Source organism: Rhinopithecus roxellana, chromosome 11 (assembly GCF_007565055.1).
Source record: "Rhinopithecus roxellana isolate Shanxi Qingling chromosome 11, ASM756505v1, whole genome shotgun sequence".
Classification (NCBI taxonomy): domain Eukaryota; kingdom Metazoa; phylum Chordata; class Mammalia; order Primates; family Cercopithecidae; genus Rhinopithecus; species Rhinopithecus roxellana.
In genome coordinates, this window is record NC_044559.1 from 3834902 (window position 1) to 3856415 (window position 21514).

At 40.3% G+C, this 21514-nt stretch overlaps 1 protein-coding gene across 1 annotated transcript in view; it reads left to right on the forward strand.

The window, feature by feature from the left end:
* Window positions 1-7547: 7547 nt before the first annotated feature.
* The window catches only part of FRMPD2 (FERM and PDZ domain containing 2), a 127943-nt gene continuing 113976 nt past the window's right edge, over window positions 7548-21514 (forward strand). Inside the window, exon 1 of the mRNA XM_010383729.2 lies at window positions 7548-7875. Coding sequence (XP_010382031.1) covers window positions 7851-7875 — 25 coding nt within the window. The 5' untranslated portion in view covers window positions 7548-7850. The remainder of the gene's footprint in view (window positions 7876-21514) is intronic.

Sequence of the window (21514 nt, forward strand, 5' to 3'; positions counted from 1 at the left end):
CTTTATATCATAGTATTTAAGTATTGATAATTTTACATCAAGTATTTAAGTTACGATATATCAAGAGGAGAAGTAAACATCATTCAAGGATTTTACCTCTCTTATGGGGAAAGGGTTATTATGTGTTTTTTTTTGTTTGTTTGTTTTTTTGTTTTGTCGTATGCAGGATAGTTGTAACGTGTTAGGTGAAGTAATGCCCTTGTTATTGTCTTGTCTTTATTTGGAAATTAAGTGTGATATACACTTTACAGATACACTGTGTGTCTTTAAATCACAGTCAAGTAGACACAGGGTAGACTTGTGGTGGCTAATTTTATGTGTCAATATGATTGGGCCATGGGTTGCCCAAATACTTGGTTAAACGTTATTCTGGGTATATGATATTTTTTGGCTGTGTTCCCACCCAAATCTCATCTTGAATTCCCACATGTTGTGGGAGGGACTCAGTGGGAGGTAATTGAATCATAGGTTCAAGTCTTTCTCATGCTGTTCTCCTGATAGTGAATAAGTCTCATGCTATCTGATGGTTTTAAAAAGAGGAGTTCCCCTGAACAAGCTCTCTCTCTTTGCCTGCTGCCACCAATGTAAGATGCGACTTGCTCCTCCTTGCCTTCCACCATGATTGTGTGGTTTCTCCAGTCATGTGGAACTGTAAGTTCAATAAAACCTCTTTCTTTTGTAAATTGCCCAGTCTCAAGTATGTCTTTATCCACAGCACAAAAATGGACTAATACAGTAAATTGGTACCAGTAGAGTGGGGTGCTGCTGAAAAGATACCCAAAAATGTGGCATCTACTTTTTAACTGGGTAAAAGGCAGAGGTTGGAATAGTTTGGAGGGCTCAGAAGAAGATAGCAAAATGTGGGAAAGTTTGGAACTTCTTGGAGGCTTGTTGAGTGGCTTTGACCAGAAGCCTCATAGTGATATGGACAATAAGGTCCCTACTGAGGTGGTCTCAGATGGAGATGAGAAACTTGTTGAGAACTGGACCAAAGGTGACTCTTGTTATGTTTTAGCAAAGAGAATGGCAGCATTCTGTCCCTGCACTGGTACCCCCCAAATTGATACCCTGTACACCCCAAATTGGAGGAGATTTTTGGAAATTTGAACTTGAGAGCGATGATTTAGGGTATCTGGTGGAAGAAATTTCTAAGCAGCAAAGAATTCAAGAGGTAACTTGGGTGCTGTTAAAGGCATTCAGTTTTATAAGGGAAGCAGAACATAAACATTCAAATCATTTGCAGCCTGACAATGTGATAGAATACAAAAACTCATTTTCTGAGGAGAAATTGAAGCCGGTTACAGAAATTTGGAAAAGTAACAAGGATGAGGCTGGAAACCATCATTCTCAGCAAACTAACACAGGAACAGAAAACCAAATACTGCATGTTCTCACTCATAAGTGGCAATTGAACAATGAGAACACATGGACACAGGGAGGGGAACATCACACACCTGGGCCTGTTGGAGGGTTGAGGGCAAGGGAAGGAATAGCATTAGGAGAAATACCTAATGCATGCAGGGCTGAAAACCTAGATGATGGGTTGATAGGTGCAGTAAACCACCATGACACATGTATACCTATGTAACAAACCAGCATGTTCTGCACATGTATCCCAGAACTTAAAGTGTAAAAAATAAAAAAAAAGTAGAAAAAAAAGTGACAAGGAGCTGAATGTTAATCACCAAGACAATGAGGAAAATATCTCCAGGGCATGTCAGAGACCTTTGTGACAGCACCTCCCATCACAGGCCTGGAGGCCTAGGAGGAAAAGGTGTTTTTGTGGGCCAGGCCCAGGGTCCCCATGCTGTGTGCAGCCTAGGGACTTGGTGCCCTGTGTCCCAGCCACTCCAGCTGTAGCTGAAAGGAGCCAGTGTAAAGCTCAGGCCATGGCTTCAGAGGGTGCAAGCCTCAAGTCTTGGTAGCTTCCACGTGGTGTTGAGCCTACAAGTGCGCAGAAGTCAAGAATTGAGGTACGGGAACCTCTGCCTAGATTTCAGAAGATGCGTGGAAATGCCTGGATGCCCAGGTAGAAGTTTGCTGCAGGGGCAGGGCTGTCATGGAGAACCTCTGCTAAGGCAGTGTGGAAAGGGAATGTGGGATCAGAGTTCCCATACGGAGTCCCTACTGGGGCACTGCCTAGTTGAGCTGTGAGAAGAGGGCCACAATCCTCCAGACTCCAGAATGGTAGATCCACTGATAGCTTGCACTGTGTGCATGGAAAAGATGCAGACGCTCAACACTAGCCCATGAAGGTAGCTGGGAGGGAGGCTGTACCCTGCAAAGCCACAGGGATGAGCTGCCCAAGACTATGGGAACCTACCACTTGCATCAGCATGACCTGGATATGAGACAAGGAGTCAAAGGAGGTCATTTTGGAGCTTTAAGATTTGACTGCCCCACTGGATTTCAGACTTGTATGGGGCCTGTAGAACCTTTGTTTTGGCCGATTTCTCCCATTTGGAATGGCAATATTTACACAATGCCTGTACCCCTACTGTGTCTAGAAAGTAACTAACCTGTTTTTGATTTTGCAGGCTCATAGGTGGAGAGACTTGCCTTGTCTCAGATGACACTTTGGGCTATGGGCTTTTGGGTTAATGCTGAAATGAGTTAAGACTTTGGGGGACTGTTGGGAAGGCATGATTGGTTTTGAAATGTGAGGACGTGAGATTTTGGAGGGGCCGGGTTGGGATAATATGGTTTGTCTGTGTCCCCACCCAGATCTCATCTTGGATTCCCACATATTGTCGGAGGGACCTGGTGGGAGGTAATTGAATCATGGGTGCAAGTCTTTTTCATGCTGTTCTCATGATAGTGACTAAGTCTTATGAGATCTGATGGTTTTAAAAAGAGGAATTCCCCACACAAGCTCTCTGTCTTTGCTTGCTGCCATCTATGTAAGACGTGACTTGCTCCTCTTTGCCTTCCACCATGATTGTGAGGCTTCCCCAGCCACATGGAACTGTAAGTCCAAGTAAACATTTCTTTTGTAAATTGCCCAGCCTCAGGTATGTCTTTATCACCAGCGTGAAAACAGATTAATACAGTGTACCTGTAAGGTTGTTTCCCAGTGAGATTAGCATGCGAGTTGGTGGACTAAGTAAAGCAGGCTCCTCTCCCTAATATAGGTGGGCATCACCCAGTCTGTTGAAGTCTTGAACAGAACACAAAAGCAGAGTAAGGGAGAATTTGCTCTCTCTCTCTCTCTCTCTGGCTGACTGTGCTGGGCCATTGGTTCTCTGCTCCTTGGGACTTACCATGTTTCTCAGGCCTTTAGACTCAGAGTGAAACTATCTCATCTGCTCTCCTGGGTCTCTGGCTTGCAAAAGGCAGATTGTGAGGCTTCTCAGCCTCACAATCACATGAGACAATTCCTAATAAATAAATATCCAATTGCACAACTGGCAATTGGATTTATTATTGAATTTCACTTGATTATATACCTCACTTTCAAGAACTCTCTATAAATAGTAATAAACACAGTTTTTGAAAGTGAAGCAATTAAATTTAAACATATATAAACTCAAAGATTTCGATCAGCCTAAAACCTCCTTCAGCTGATAAACAACTTCAGCAAAGTTTCAGGATACAAAATCAATGTACATAAAAATCACTAGCATTTCTATGTGCAAACAACAGCCAAGCCAAGAGTCAAATCAGAAAGGCAATCCCACTCATAATTGCCATAAAAAGAATACAATACCTAGGAATACAGCTAACCAGGGAGCTAAAAGATGAGAATTACAAAACACTACTCAAAGAAATCAGAGAAGACACTAACAAATGGAAAAACATCCCATGCTCATGGATAGGAAGAATCAAAGCATTAAAATGGCCCTACTGCCCAAAGCTATTTACAGATTCAATGCTATTCCTATCAAACTACCAACAATATTCTTCACAGAACTAGAAGAAAACTATCTTAAAATTCGTATGGAACCAAAAAAGAGCCTGAGTAGCCAAGGCAATCTGAAGCAAAAAGAACAAAGCTGGAGGCGTTGAGTTACCCAACTTCAAACTATACTACAGGGCTACTGTAACCTAAACAGCATGATGCTGGTACAAAAACAGGAACATAGACCAATGGAACAGAATGGAGAGCCCAGAAATAAGGCTGTACACCTACAACTGTGTGAATCTTCGACAAAGCTGACAAAAACAAGCAATGAGGAAAAGACTCCTTATTCAATAAATGGTGCTGAGATAACTGGCTAGCCACATGCAGAATATTAAAACTGGACCCCTTCCTTATACCATATACAAAAATTAACTCAAGATGGATTAAAAACTTAATGTAAAATCAGAAACTATAAAAACACTGACAGACAACCTAGGCAATCAATAGCATTTGGGACATAGGAACTGGCAAAGATTTCATGACAAAGACACCAAAAGCAATCACAACAAAAGGAAAAATTGGCAATGGGATCTAATTAAACTTAAGAACTTCTGCACAGCAAAAGAAATTATCAACAGAGTAAACAGAAAACCTACAAAATGGGAGAAAATATTTGCAAAATATGCATCAGACAGAAGTCTAGTATCCAGCATCTATAAGGAACTTAAACAAATTTACAAGAGAAAAACAAACCACCCTATTAAAAAGTGGGCAAAGGACATGAACAGAAACTTCTCAAAGGAAGACATACATGTGGCCAACAAGCATATGAAACAAGCATATGAAAAAAAGCTCAACATCACTGATCATGAGAGAAATGCAAATCAAATCCACAATGAGATACCATCTCACACCAGTCAGAATGGCTATTAATAAAATATAAAAAATAACAGATGTTGGCAAGGTTGCAAATAACTTATATACTGTTGGTGGGAATGTAAATTAGTTCAACCATTGTGGAAGACAGTGTGGCAATTTCTCAAAGACCTAGAGACAGAAATACCATTTGACTCAGCAATCCCATTACTGGGTATATGCCCAAAGGAATATAAATTGTTCTATTATAAAGACACATGCACATTTATGTTCATAGCAGCACTATTCACAATAGCAAAGACATGGCATCAACGCAAATGCCCATCAATGACAAATTGGATAAAGAAAATGTGGTATACATACACCATGGAATACTATGCAGCCATAAAATATAATGAGATCATGTTTTTCATGGGAACATGGATGGAGCTGGAGGCTATTATTCTTAGTGAACTAATTCAGGAACAGAAAATCAAATACAGCATGTTCTTACTTATAAGTGGGAGCTAGATCATGAGAACTATGAACACAAAGAAGGAAACAACAGACAATTGGGTCTATTTGAGGGTGGGGGGGTGGGAGTAGAGAGAGAACCAATAACTATTGGGTACTGGGCTTAATACCTGGGTGATGAAATAATTTGTACAACAAACCCCCATGACATGAGTTTACCTCTGTAACAAACCTTCACATGTACTCCCGAACCTAAAATAAATTTTTTTTTAAAAAAAGATCATATACAATAAAGAATTTTGACATGAAAAGAACCTTAAAAAATAAAAATACATAAAATATTACAAAATTATATAGGGAATGACACAGAGATGACTCAGAGAGAAACAATTAGCTTTGATAACTTGAAAAACAAAAATACATTAACAAAATTTCTGTGCAAAAAAAATGGACTTAATGAAATGTTAGCAGAGCAACAGTAGAAGGGGGTTACTGCTGGATGCTAGTATTTTTAACAGAAAAAGTGAAGGTGGTGGTGACTTTTAGCAGATCAGCATTTACCTGTTGACCAGTGACTTAGGTGTTGCTTTTTGTTCTGTTGTGAACCAGCCACATGACTGGAGGAGTTAACTTTCTTCCTCTGGGGGAAAGATTGCATGGTCAGCCTGAAAAAATTACTAAATAAAAATTATCTGGACACTTGCTGAAAATGCAGACGCTCTGGCTCTGACCCAGATTCAGGTTCAGCAGATTCAGGGCGGTGCCTGGGAATCTGCATTTTATCGTCTTCAAGGCTGAATCTGATGAGAAGACAAGTTTGGAAAAAACAGTAAAAGATGGTTGCAGATATTGTAAAATGTTTTGCTAGCTAGCAGGGAATGTCAATACAGATAGCTTTAAGCAGGAAAAAAAATTGTAAAACACTGTGTTTTTTAGTTTTTTTTCAAGTAATATAAAGTTATAAGGGGAAAAATATCAAAATGAACAATAATTTTCCTGACTAAATAATGAGCCAAAACTCTTTCCCCAAAGCAACCACTATTAAGTTGCTTGTGATTCCTTCCAGAGCCACAAGACTATGTCACATAATATTCTAATATACTACAGTGTATAAAGAATAATATACATAAATATACCTGGTCTTTATGTACCTATGTGTGATAAAAGGAAATATACTAGGCTATTCCATACCCCTTGTCGCTTCAAAAATTTTCTAGGCAATTGTTTACATGCCAGTACACACAGATCTACGTCCTTTCTTTACACAGCTGCATAACTGGTTTTCCGCTGTGTGTGAACCACAGTAATCACCGTTGATGGGCACTTCAGTGGCCTTCAATTTTCTGCTATTACAAAAATACACTGCAATGAGCATCCTTTCTCAGATGCCTTAGTGAACTTTTGTAAGAATGTCTATGGGGTTACTTCTTAGCAGCTGGGTTTACAAAGGATATGTGCATTTACAAATTTGATGAATATTACCAAATTTCCTGCAGAGAGGTTGCACTTATCTATAATCTCACTATTGGCATATGAGAGTGCTCATTCCCCATGCCCTCACCAGCACGGAGTTTCATCAAATTTTTTTTTTTTTTTTGAGATGGAGTCTCACTGTGTCACCCAGGCTGGAGTGCAGTGGTGCGATCTGGGCTCACTGCAAGCTCCGCCTGCTGGGTTCACGCCATTCTCCTGCCTCAGCCTCCCGAGTAGCTGGGACTACAGGTGCCCACCACCATGTCCGACTAATTTTTTGCTATTTTTAGTAGAAATGAGATTTCACCGTGTTAGCCAGGATGATCTCGATCTCCTGACCTCGTGATCTGTCCACCTCGGCCTCCCAGAGTGCTGGGATTACAGGCGTGAGCCACCCCGCCCAGCCTCAAATTTTAGTATTTTATTATGTAGTCAAGCAAAAACTCATGTTTTCTTTTTAAACAAATGCTTTTCAGTTTTGACTCTGCTTTTGATTTAAAGGGTTTGAGAGATCTGTTCTTTCACCCCTTCCACTACAGAACTATGATTTATTTCTTGCTGTTCTGCATCTCTGCTGGTTCCTTTCTGAATCCAAGCACCAGAGAGAGTAAGAATTCCTTTTCCCCTAACCACATTTTTCTTGTTTTCTCACAGACAGATCCAGGTTATCCTTTCCTCCTGCTGCTTTTGCATGGTTCCCTGTCCTGTTGGTTGCAGGTCCAATGTCTGACACCATGAAAGGGTGTGGAGGACTCTTGAGTTGATGACACTAAGCTTCTGCTCTGGGGCCGCCCCCAGTTCCTTGCAGAGCTTTCTTTTGATTGGACCAGGAGATAAAGATACATCAGTGTAAAAGCCCCGCTGAGCAGCAATCCCATTGCCTTCAGTGGCACCTAATCCACTTGAGCTCTTCCTGGCTCTCTCACGGGTCACTGGCTTTGAGGACGCAGGCTGCTGGGGTGGCAGTGCCTGCTAACAGGCCAGAGACTGCGCAGAACCCAGGGAACGAGAGTGGTGGCAGGAAAGGGAAGGGGCCTTGTTGACTCACTCACTGGGCAGCAAGTGCTTAGTGACAAGCAGTAAACAAAGGCAGCAGCAACAGTGCTGGTAGCAGGGAGCTCCGCGGACAGACTTGCAAGAGACCCCTGCTCCTTGTTGGAAAGTTGTCCCATGATGAAGGCCTAGACACGGTCACGGAGACTTTCGGATGCAGCCTTTAACGAAGGACGCAGGTATTCCTTGGTGTCATTCAGTTTTCTCCTATAAATCTGGGTCAGGGAAAGGGCAAACTTCTTACTGGGTCTAGGTATCTGGAATAAGAAGAACACAGCTGGGCAAGGACCTGTGTCAGTGCACTTTGTGCTATTATTTGGAGTATTATCTGTTCCAGGTCATTGGATAAGCCTGATAGACATTGTATTTCTGTTTTAGCAATAAAGAATGGGCTCAGAATAGAAAACATGGACTTTAGAATCAGACCAACTCCTGTTTGAATCACTGCTTTGTTATTCAGCATCTGTGCAAATTCAAATGACTCTTTTAACTTTCCTAAGACTCATTTTTCTCACCTGTAAAATGGGGATAATAATGCCCCATGTGTTACGATGTTGTTGAGGATTCATGAGGTGACACGTGTAAGGCACTTAGAATATACTTGGAGCATCCGAGTAGCCCAGTAAATGATGGCTGTCACTATCTTTCAGAAGCAAGTGTTTTGTTATTGCTTAAAGAGTATCAGTGATTTAAAGTAAGAAGTCTCAGGCTATGTCTAGCTGGCTTCCAGAAAACAATGGAAAAGGAATGATTCACCTGGCTTTGTTTGTATGCTTAAAGGAAAGAAAAAACTCAGTTGAGGTTTTCAACAGTTTAAACAACTTTTTTTTTTTTTTTTTTTTTTTAAAGCAATAGTTGAGTTCATAGATGAGTCATGCCTATTTCTCCTGGCTAAATCCTGTGATTTGCTATAGGCTGTAGCTAAAACCAATTAAGTAGTTTATTAATTCAACAAGAACTTACTTGGTATCTCCTGGGGCCAAGCCACATGCTAGATGCTGGAGATGTCTCTCCCAGCCCAGAGGATCTTCCAGATCGTAGGACAGTGGGAGTTGGGGGGCAGAATGTTGGACCTGCATGAAACCTGGCAGTGATAGCAAGTGCCGAAATGGAGGCAGCATGGTCTCCTGGGAGAGGTGATGCTTGAGCATGGCTTTAATGCTAAGTGGACACTAGCAGGAGGTGGGAGCAGGGGGAGTGGGAAAGGCATCTCAAGCAGAGAAAAGCACATGCAAAGGCCCAGTGGCATGAATAAGTAAAGCATACTCTGGGAACAGCAGGCAGTTTGGCCTAACTTTAGTAAAATGGGAACAGGGGAGTCTGATAAGAAAGGAGGCTGCAGAGGTGAACACGGGAGAGCAAGGAAGGCCTTCTACGGCCCAGAGTTCACTCAGAAGGTCCCAGATAGACACTGGTAGTTTTAATGAAGGATGTGTCGTGACTGCATTTAATATTAAGAAGATTAATCTAGTAGCAATATGGGTGTGGGATTGGAGAGGATGAAACCTGGAATGATGACAGATGGCCTAACCTAAGAAAACAACAGTGGGATGTAGAGAAGGGGAGGCCTCCAAGCTGGTGCTGCCAGCACTGTGAGCAAAAACAAATAAATATGCATCTAATAAGTTCATTATAAATTTTACTGATATAAAGGATGTATATTGCACAATTTACAAGTAATAAAATATCAAATACTCTTTATTACAAATTCTATATAGCCATTTGATTCTCACAGCATGCATTCATTGATTTTTGCTGAACTCTTATACCGTTGGTCAGCCTGTTTGCAACTGACCACTGAATGTAGTTCCAATATGAATGCTGGTTGATATTTTTGTTTACATTGACAAGTAAGAAGAAAGTGAAACAATGAAGATGATTGTCTTAACTTCACTCATCTGTAATGACATGAGTGACTGCTGGATCAGATGATAGTTTTTGAGTTTGGAAGAGTATTTTCCCAATTTTTGTGTTATTCAGAATGTAACAAATATGGACACGGCACATTTTTAGGTTTAATCTGCATGAACATTTTCTCTATCACTTTCTTAGTTTTCTTAGGGAATGAAAAAACAGCAAACCAAGCCCTAATTTGTAGCTTTTGCCAATTTCTGTGGTATAAATACTACCACCATGGCCAATCACAAGCTCCCAATGTGATATCGCTGAACACAAAGGTGGAAGAGCTGTGCACCAGCACACCATTAAATAGTATTTCCAAAATAGAAATGTATTTCATTTAAATAAATTCCAAAGCACAGACAACAGTAAAATGCAGAAAAATAATTTGGAAATGGTGAATTTCAACATATTGTTAATATAACTTATTTAATTGGAGATTTTTATAACACTTTTTGGTAATGGTCGTGTTTAACAGCCAGCTTACAAAATTTCTGGAAATTTAATAATTGGCTCTCACAGGTCAGTAGGAGGCTTCTTCAGCATGTCACAGGATCCAAGAGAGGTTTAAGGAGCAAAATACAGAGTGGTGAAAACAATGACTCATGGGCACAAATGAAGGGAGCACGAAAGGAGGAATTAGGAAGAATACTTCTTTCTCTCTAGGGGTGAAGCTGTCACTCACCAAAATCTTGGACTCGTTGAAAAGAACACCATGAAAAGATGACTATGAATTCAACTGCTAAGGAGTAGCAAGGGCTGGGCAGCCCAGGACAATGCTACCTGCAGCTCCATCAGTGAAGTCATTTCTGATCTGAAACCCTAGTTTTGCTGGCTTGTCTCTAGCTTATTACCTGCCCTCTCCATATATTCAGCATTCAGAACATGAAAGGCTAGGATTTGTTGAGAAACTGCCATGTGCAGACACAATAACTCATGGTATAAATGAGTAAAGAGAGGAAGTAACTTGCCCACGGTGAGGTGGGATCAATCCAGCTCTGACCTCGAAGCCTGCTCTTCCAGCCACTCTGCTTTTCTATTCCCATTCCCCTCCTGAGTTGTATTCACCCTGAGATGTCAGTGTTTTTAGCTGCTTTCCTGGCAGAGGTCTGCTTTCGAGGCTGATTCCTGTTCCCCAGGCTTCTTTTCACCCTTGGTCGCTGGCAGTTCTATTGTTAACTGCCCTCCCTTTTTTTTTCTTGCCTTGGCTGTAAGCCTCCTTTATTCCTGTATTTCCTTAAGCTATCATAGCCCGACATTGTTGGAAATAGAGTACGTAATGAAGGGAGGCGGGAAGGAGATGTGTAGGATGGTGCACAGGAACCAGTTCCAGGAGGGCTGGTGCCAGGCAGGAGGCAGATCAAGGCTGAGCTGTCAGAACTCACTCTTCAGGTGGGTTAAACAGTGTCTGGCTAGACAACTCAAGATGGGTTAAACAGTGTCTGGCTAGACAGTAAATTTATAAGACATTTTTAAAAAGTGCCATCTAGGAATTTCTTTTGTTTCTTCTATCAGTATCATTTTTTTGTGATGCCAGTTGACAGAGTGCAGGCAGCATCTGAAGTATTCACCCGTTAAATTACTGAGTCATTCATCCAGTGGGGGAAGAAGGAGCTCTAGATGTGAGTGTCCCCACAGAGCCTGCAGAAGGACAGGAGGCAAGGAGGGTGTGGTGCATCTGAGGCTGGAAAAAGGCCATGGGGGCAAGAGGAAGCTGCTGGAGATCAGTCCAAAGAGGTGGGCCTGAGGTCCTGTAAACCTTGCTCAGGATCTGAGCTGATCCTTTGGAGAACAGAAAGTGGCTGAAGGTTTTCACGAGGCGTGACATGGTCAGATTTGTGTTTTAGGAAGAGGACTCTGAAAGACAGAGAATGGATCAGGGCAGGGGCAAAGTATTGTTGTAGGAAACCATTTTGTAGGATTTCCATTTCAGTGGTCATTCGGGGTGGGGGGGGGGGTGCTTAGACCAGGTCAGTGGTGGTGGAGTTGGAGAGAAACAGGCGGATTTTGGAGAGATTTTGGAGATGATGATTAAAGGAATGGGGAGTTGAGGGATGGGAAGGAGACAATAATGTTGTCTGAAGGTTTGACTTGAGGGGTTAGGTGGTGGGAACGCTGTTTGCTGTATTCAAATAAGAGAGGTTGAAAGAGGAGGAGATAAGGGGAATGTGAATTCAGTTTTGTGCATCCAAGGGGGTTGTCTAAAGGACATCCTGGGACCACAAAGTAGGAGCTCAAGAAACAGGTCTGAGCTTAAGACATGGCTGTGGAGGGGATGGACTGATGGTTGGTAACTTTGGAGCATGTAGAGTGATTTGAAGAGGGGGCCAGAGCGGGGAGAAACCCAAGGACCACTGGCATTTGGTATTGCCTTTATTCATTGTTACAAATAATGCCATGGCAAATATCTTTGAATATACATCTTTGTCAATTATGTTCTTGGCATCAATACCCAGAAGAGGACGACCCTGATGGCGGGAATGGACACCCCTTGGTTCTTGATACAGATTGCCAACCTGCTTTACAAATCAGCTGTCCCACATTGGCCACACATAAGTAAGATCTCTGAGAGGGATAGTTTCACTGCCACCTCATGGGCACTGAGCGCTTGTCATCGAAGCCCGCTTGAGGGATGAAAATGGGCCTCGTGACCGCGTCCACTGGCAGTTCCTTGGATTATAGGCAGGAGTGGACAGTTTTCCATATTGTTTAATAAGGAACCACAGTTTCTTTTATGACTTTTCTTAGTGTCACTTTCTCAATTATCTACTGCTGTTGGGCCCATAAGATTTTTCTGTTTCTTTGCACAGAAATAGTCACTTTCGGTTTGACCTTCATCCCTTATCCCAGCTGGCTGTATAGCTCTTTGCAGATATCACTGTGGGAAGCAGCTTCCTGACTCAGGGCCTGAGGAGGGGTTTGTGGTAAATAAAGCCCAGGAGAAGAGCTTGAGACTGGAGTCCTCTCCCTGAAACCACTCGGAGCAGGATTCCGGGCAATGCCTTCACCCTCCCAACTTGGCTGTCTCCCGTTTCCCATCTGTGCTACAGCAGGTCTCCCGGATCTGTCGAGTGTGAGTTAAGGACCCCCTCTTCACTAACCACTATTTTAAATGATCTGCTCTGGATGGATTAATTTGACTGAATGAAGCTGCTTCACTTCTACAGGAAAATTTTTAAACAAAGCATTCACCTAGTGGGATTTGTGACAGGGCGAGCCACTTCTCAACCTGCATTAGGCTGGGAACCCATGGGCAGCCTGGCCCTGCCAGAGTCCCATCAGCCAGAGGTTTATCCCTCAATCATCGCTGCAGGAGGAGAGAAGGCTCTGCTCTCCATGAAGGGGGGATCTCCCAGACCTGTTCAGCTTCTGGATCCCCCTGAAGGCTGCATTTCAGTGACCCTGGCCACCCTTGTACCAGGTACCACCTGCCCCCCGGTCAGCATCCACATGCAACACGCCTCTGTGCATCTTATTTCCTGTATGCTGAGAAATGTTCCCTAGGAGGCAGAGAATGGGCATTGCTGGGACTCGGCAAATGCATGTTCTCAATTTTGACAGATGGCTCTAAAAAATCTATACCAATTTAATTCCCACGTTAACGGGTGTTATGAGAGGGCCTGGTCTGCAGCCCCCACCTTGCTAACATCAAATATTTAAATTTTTGACCCTCTGATAAATTCTCATTGCTGTTTTGTTTTCCTTGATTTACTAGAAATGTAGCAAATCTTTTCAAATATTTATTAAGTAGTTGTATTTTTTTCACCTGGTGATTTCTTAACTTTTAAATTGAAGATTTTTTTTTTTCCGAATCGATGAGTAAATAACAATCCTTTTGCCATTACATATATTTTCTTCTAGTTTGTTGCATATTTTCTTCTACATTTTATTTTCATATACAGTTGGATAAGAAGTTGTAAAGAAGTTCCAAGGAGCACAGAGAAGTCCCTATACTCTTCCTCCAGCCTCCCCCAGTGATTATATCTGACCTAATTACAGCACAATGGCAAACCCACCATTTGACATTGGTACAATATGTGTATAAAGTACTATGCCGTTGTAACACTTGTGTAGATTTATGTAACCACTACCACAATCAAGCAATCAAGACACAAAATTATCCTATCGCCACAAAGATCTCCCCCAATTCCCATTCTACTCGCTACCACTCTGCTCCTACTATCTCTGAGATCAGTCTCACAATATGTGACCTTTTGAGACTGGCTTTTCTCATTCAGCCTAATGCCCTTGAGATCTATCCAAGCTGTTGCATGTGTCAATAGTTTGCTCTTTATTTCTGAGTAGTATTCCATGGTATGAATATACCACAATTTGTTTAACCATTCACCAAATGAAGGACATTTTGACATTTTTGGCTTTCACAAATAAAGCTGCTATTACAAATAAAACACACATGTTCACATGCAGCTTTCTGTGTGGATATTCGTTTCTCTGGGTTAAGTGCACAGAAGCACAATTGCTTAATTGTATAGTAAGAGTATGTTTAGTTTTTCTCTTTTTTTGAAAGAAACCAACAAACTCTTTTCTGAAGTAGTGGCTGTACCACTTACATTCCCACCATCAACTTAGAAGAGATCCAGTTTCTCTGTGTCCTCATAAGCATTTGGTATTGTCACTTTTTTCCCCCCATCATATAGGTGGGCAGGGATACCTCATTATAGACTTCATTTGCCTTCCCCTTATGGCCAGTGATGTTGAACATCTTGTCATGTGCTTATCCGCCATGTGTATATCTTCAGTGAAATGTCTTTCCATGCCATTTGCTCATTTTTCTAATTGGAATGTTTGCTTTCTGCTGTTAAGTTTTGAAACTTCTTTATAGACATCCTATATGTGAGCACTTTGCATTAAGCATGGCACCTAAATCTACTTTCTGCCTCTATGGATTTGTTTATTCTGGATATCTCATATAGATGGAATTACACAATATGTAGGCTTTTACATCTGGCTTCTTTTACTTTAGCATAACATGTTCAAGGCTCACGAATGCTGTAGCATGTATCAGTACTTGATTTCTTTTTATGGTTGAATAATATTCCATTGTATGGATGGACCACATTGTGTTTATCCATTCATCCCTTGATTGACACTGAGTTGTTTCCACTTTTTGATTATAAATAATGTTGCTATGAACATTCACATATATTATTTGTAGAAATATCTGTTTGAGTCCTTTGCCCATTTTGAAATTGGATTGTTGGTGTTTTTGTTATGGAATTGTAGGAGCTCTTTATATATTCCAGCTACTAGACTCTTATCAGATGGAGAATTTGCCAATATTTTCTGCCATTCTGTGGATTGTCTTTTCACTTTCTTGATAATGCCCTTTGATGCAGAAATGTCTTTTGATGTCTGTTGTCCGATTGGGTCATTTTTCTTGTTCTCTTCTCAATCCATGGATTCTCTACTCAGTCTTCTCCATTCTGTTGCTCTACTCAGTCTTCCCCTTTCTGCTGTTGAGCCCACCCATAGTGTTTCTAATGTTGGTTATTGTATTTTTCAGTTCTAAAATTTTCATTTGTTTCTTTATATTTCTTTGTCGAGCCTTTCTATGTCTTTGTTTTAATTGTGCTTGTCATTGCTCACGAAAATCCTGGTCAGATAATTCTAACATCTGTGTTATCTTGGTACTGGCTTCTGTTGTCTTTATTTACTCAAGTTGAGATTTTCCTGGTTCTTGATATGATGAGTAATAGCGATTGAATCCAAGATGTTTGGGTACTATCATATGAGACTCTGGACCTTACTTAGAGCTTCATTTTTAGCAGATGTTCCCTGACACTCTATGAACAGAAGGGCTCTGCTTCATTACTTTCAGGTAAAAGTGGAAGTCTAGGTCCCTCACTCAGTCTCTCTTGATAACCTTAAGGGCAACTTGTTGTGATTTTTCTGGCTCCCCTCTAGTCCTCTGCTGACACCACCCTTGCTAGGAGGGTCGGGAACACCTTATTACTGCTCCTCATGCAACATGTCAGGGGATGCCTTGTTACCACTGCATGGTGGTAAAAGTACTGACCCTCTACTACACATTCCCTGGTACCACCCCCGTTGGGAGGCCAAGGGGCATCTTGTTATCACCAGAGGAAGGTGGAAGTCTAGGATGTGGTGCAAGTCACCACTAGGTGGGAATGAGAGTTTCGGCTCCTACTTGGCCTTCTCTGAACTGACTGTGTGGAGGAAATGACTGTGCCTCATTATAGCTGGATGATTGTAAAGTCTGGGCTCTCCTCTAGGCCCTTGCTGACCATTTGTTGAAAAGACTGTCTCAATACTAATTGCCTTTGCTCCTTTGTCAAAGATCAGTTAAATGTATAGGTATTGGTCTAGTTTTTGACTCTCTATTTTGTTCCTTTAATCTATTTGTGTATTCATTCACCAACATCACACTGTCTTGATTAATGTACCCTATAATAACTCTTTTTTCCTCTTTTTTAAATTGAAGAATGAATGTTAGAAGTTTTTATTTTTTACTTTTTAGACTTTTATTTTAGGTACGGGGTACATGTGCAGGTTTGTTATATTGGAAATCTCGTGTCACCAGGGTTTGTTGTACAGATTATATTGTCACCCTGGTACTAAGCCTAAGGACACAATAGTTATTTTTTGTACTCTTCTTCCTTCTCTTAGTCTTAACCCACAGGTAGGACCCAGTGTCTGTTGTTCCCCACTTTGTGTCCATGTGTTCTCATCATTTAGCTCTCACTTATAAATGATAACATGCAGTGTTTGATTTTCTGTTCCTGTGTTAGTTTGCTAAGGATAATGGCCTCCTGCTCCAACCATGTTCCTGAAAGGGACATGATATCATTCTTTTTATATGGCTGCATAATATTCCATGGTGTATATATATACTACATTTTTTTTTATCCAGTCTACCATTGATGGGCATTTAGATTGATCCCATGTCTTTGCCATTGTGAATACTGCTGCAATGAATATACACATGCATATTTCTTTATAATACAATGATTTATATTTCTTTGGGTGTATACCCCATAGTGGGATTTCTGGGTCAAATGGTAGTTTGGGTTTTGTCTCTTTGAGGAATTGCTACACTGATTTCCACAATGGTTGAACTAATTTACACTCCCACCAACAGTGTATTAATATTCCCTTTTCCCTGCAACCTCACCAGCATCTGTTATTTTTTCTTTTTATTAATGGTGATTCTGACAGGTGTGAGATGGTATCTCATTGTGGTTTTGATTTGTATTTCTCTAATGATCAGTAATATTGAACTTTTCTTCATATGCTTATTGGTTGTGTGTATGTCTTCTTTTGAAAATTGTCTGTTCATATCCTTTGCCTACTTTTTAATGGGGTTGTTTGTTTTTTTCTTGTGAATTTGCTTAAGTTTCTTATAGATGCTGGATATTAGACCTTTGCCAGATGCATAGTTTACAAATATTTTCCCCCACTCTGTAGGTTGTCTGTTTACTCTATTGATAGTTTATTTTGCTGTGTAGAAGCTCTTTAGTTTAATTAGATTCCATTTTTCAAGTTTTGCTTTTGTTGCAATTGCTTTTGGCATCTTCATAATAAAATCTTTGCCAGTGCTTGTGTCCAGAATGGTATTGCCTAGGTTTTGTCTTCCAGGGTTTTTATAGTTTTGGGTCTTACACTCAAGTTTTTAATCCATTTTGAGTTGATTTTTATATAATTGTTTAAGGAAGAAGTTTTGTTTTAATCTTCTGCATATGGCTAGCCATTATCCCAGCACCATGTATTGAATAAGGAGTCCTTTCCCTGTTGCTTGTTTTTGTCAGCTTTGTGGAAGATCAGATGGTTGTAGGTGTGTGGCCTTATTTCTGGGCTGTCTATTCTGTTCCATTGGTTTATGTGTCTGTTTTTGTACCAGTACCAAGCTCTTTTGATTACTGTAGCCCAGTGGTGTAAAGTTGGGTAGCTTGATGCCTCCTGCTTTGTTCTTTTTGGATAGGATTGCCTTGGTATAGTAACTCTTGAAGTTGGATATTTGGACCTGTCCTACAACTTTGTTTCTCTTCTTCAGTATTGTGTTGTCTGTTTTAGGTGACTTGTTTTCCTTTTTCATTTAAACTTTAGAATTAGTTGTTGATATTCACAAAATAAATTTCTGGGATTAAATCTACAAGTTGAGAAGAAATGACATTTTAACAATATTGAGTCTTCTCTCAGTGAACATAGAATACTCTTCTTTTGTTTAGATTTTTAAAATATTTAAAAGAAATATTTTTATTTCTTTCATCAGCATATTGTAGTTTTCCTTATAGGGATCTTACACATATTTTGTTAGGTTTATTTCTACATAGTTCGTATTTTTGGTGTTAATGTAATAATTGATATTGTGTTTATAATTTCACATTTCAGTTGTCATTGCTGATGTTAATTAAAGTCAAAACAATTGAATTTTGTATATTAGCCTTCTGTCCTGCAACGTTTCTATAGTCACTTATTAGTTCTAGGAGATTTTTTGTTCATTATTTGAGATTTCATACATACACAATCATGTCGTCTAGTAACAGAAGTAACTTTCTTTCCTTCTAATTTATATACTTTTTATTTCCTTTTCTTGTCTTATTACATTAGCTAGGACTTCCCATAGTGAGAAGGGACATCTTTGTATTGTTCCTGATCTTAGCAGGAATGCATTTAGTTTGACACACTTAGGTCACGTGTTGGCTGTAGATTTTTTTTTTTATAACATATTTTTAAAAAATTAAGTTGAAGAAGTTTCTCTCTATTCCTGGTTAGCAGAGAGTTTTTAATCATGATTTGCTGCTGGATTTTGCTAAATGCTTTTTCTGTATTTATAAATTTGATTATATAATTTTTCTCTTTAGTCCATGAAAGTGGTGGGTTGCATTAATACATTTTCAAATGTTAAACCAGCCTTACATACCTGAATTAAATTTCACTTGATCATGGTATATGATTATATTTATACATTGTTGGATTTGATTTGCTAATATTTTGAAGATTTTTGCATCCTTGTTCATGAAAAATATTGATCTGTAGTTTTACTTTTTTGCAAGATTTTTATCTGGTTTTGGTATTGGGACAATTATGGCCTCATAGGATGAATTAAGAAATGGTCCCTCTGCTTCTATTTTCTGGAAGAGATTGTAGAGGATTAGTGTCATCTTTTCCTTAAATGTTTGGTAGACTTTAATAGTGAAATCATTTGGGCCTGGTGCTTTATGTTTTGCAAGGCCATTAATTATTAATTCAATGTATGTGATACATATAGGCATACTTAGATGATCTATTTCTCTTTGTATGAGTTTTGATAGCTTTTCTCTTTCAAGAAATTGGTCCATTTCATCTAAGTCATTACAACTGTGGTCATATGATCCTTTTTAAGGTCCATGGGATCAGTAGTGATAGCCCTTATTTCGTTTGTGATTTTAGTTATTTTTATCGTCTCTCTCTTTTTTTCCTTTCTTGGTTACTTAGCTATGGGTTTATCAGTTTTGTTGATGTTTTCAAATAATCTGCTTTTAGTTTTGTTGATTTTCTCTACTGTTTTTCTGTTTCCAATTTTATTGATTTCTGTTCTAATTTCTTATTATTTGCTTCCTTTTATTCAGGTTCATGCTGTTATATTTTCTGTAGTTTCCTAAGGGTGGAAGGTTAGATTATTAATTTTAGATCTTTCTTCTATTCTAATGTATGCATTTAATGTTAGAAGTCTCTGTATAAGTACTTCCTTCATTGTATCTCACAAATTTTGGTAACTTGTATTTTCATTTTTGTTTAGTTAAAAATATTTTTTATTTTCTGTTGAGATTTCCTTTTTGACCCATTTGCTATTTAGAAGTGTGTTGTTTAATCTCCAAATAGTTGAGAATATTCTGGCTATCCTTCTGTTATTGATTTACAGTTTGGTTCTACTGAGAGAACCACATCTCTATGAGAGAAATCATATTTTGTATGATTTCTGTACTTTATTTTCTTTTTTTTTTTTTGAGACGGAGTCGTGCTCTGTTGCCCAGGCTGGAGTACAGTGGTGTGATCCTGGCTCACTGCAAGCTCTGCCTCCTGGGTTCAATCCATTCTCCTGCCTCAGCCTCCCAAGTAGCTGGGGCTACAGGCACCCGCCACCACGCCTGGCTAATTTTTTGTATTTTTTTTAGTAGAGACGGGGATTTCACCGTGTTAGCATTTTTTTTTTTTTTTTAGTAGAGATAGAGGTTTCACTGTGTTAGCCAGGATGGTCTCGATCTCCTGACCTCGTGATCTGCCCCCCTTGGACTCCCAAAGAGCTGGAATTACAGGCGTGAGCCACCGTGCCTGGCTGATTTCTGTACTTTTAAACTTGTAATCTCAGCTACTTGGGAGGCTGAGGCATGAGAATCGCTTGAACCCAGGTGGTGGAGGTTACTAGTGAGCCAAGATTGCACCACTGCACTCCAGGCTGGGCGACAGGGTGAGACCCTGTCTCAAAGATAAATAAATAAATAAATATACATAAATAAATAAAGTTTATGGCCCAGAATGTGATGTGTATCTTGGTGAATGTTCCATGAGACACTGCAAAGAATGTGTATTCTGTTGTTGTTGGATAAAATAGCCTATAGCCATCAACTAGATCCAGTTCTTTGGCAGTGTGTCTAGTTTAACTACGTCTTTACTGATTTTCTGCCTGCTGGATCTATTAATCCCTGGTAGAAGGATGCTGAAGTCCCCAACTGTAATAGTAGATTGTTTATTCCTCCTTGCAGTTCTACCAGTTTTTACCTCATGTATTCTGATGCTCTGTTGTTAAGTGCATCAGAGATCGTTATATCTTCTTGGAGTATTGACCTCTATCATTATGTAATGCCCCCCCCCCCTTTTTTTTTGAGGCGGAGTCTCGCTCTGTCGCCCGGACTGGAGTGCAGTGGCCAGATCTCAGCTCACTGCAAGCTCCGCCTCCTGGGTTTACGCCATTCTCCTGCCTCAGCCTCTCGAGTAGCTGGGACTACAGGCGCCCGCCACCTCGCCCGGCTAGTTTTTTTTGTATTTTTAATAGAGACGGGGTTTCACCGTGTTAGCCAGGATGGTCTCCATCTCCTGATCTCGTGATCCGCCCGTCTCCGCCTCCCAAAGTGCTGGGATTACAGGCTTGAGCCACCGCACCCGGCCAATGCCCCTTTTTATTCCTGATAATTTTCTCTATTCTGAAGTCTGCTTTGTCTGAAGTTAAAATAGTTACTCCAGCTTTCTTTTAATTTGTGTTAGCATAGTATATCTTTCTACATCCTTTTAGTTTTCTTAAAATTAATCTTTTTATTCTTCCCTTTACTTTTAACCTATATGTGCCTTCATATTTAAAGGGAGTTTCTTCTAGACAACGTAATTGGGTTTTATTTTTTAATCTACTCTGTCAGTTTCTGTCTTGTAACTGGCATACTTAGAACTTTATATTTAAAGTGATTATTGATGTTGTTAGATTAATAGCCACCATATTTATAACTGTTTTCTATTTGTTTTTTTTTGTTTGTTTTGTTTTCTTTTTTTTTTTTTTTTTTTTGAGAAGGAGTCTCACTCTGTCACCCAGGCTGGAGTGCAGTGGCCAGATCTCAGCTCACTGCAAACTCCGCCTCCCGGGTTTATGCCATTCTCCTGCCTCAGCCTCCCGAGTAGCTGGGACTACAGGCGCCCCCCACCTCGCCCGGCTAGTTTTTTGTATTTTTTTTTTTAGTAGAGACGGGGTTTCACCGTGTTAGCCAGGATGGTCTCGATCTCCTGACCTCGTGATCCGCCCGCCTCGGCCTCCCAAAGTGCTGGGATTACAGGCTTGAGCCACCGCGCCCGGCCTGTTTTCTATTTGTTGCAGTTGGTTTTTGTTTCTTTTTAAGATCTTCCCATATTTTTCTGCCTTCTCCAGTTGTAATTGAGCATTTTCTATTATTTCAGCATGTAAGTTGTACTTCT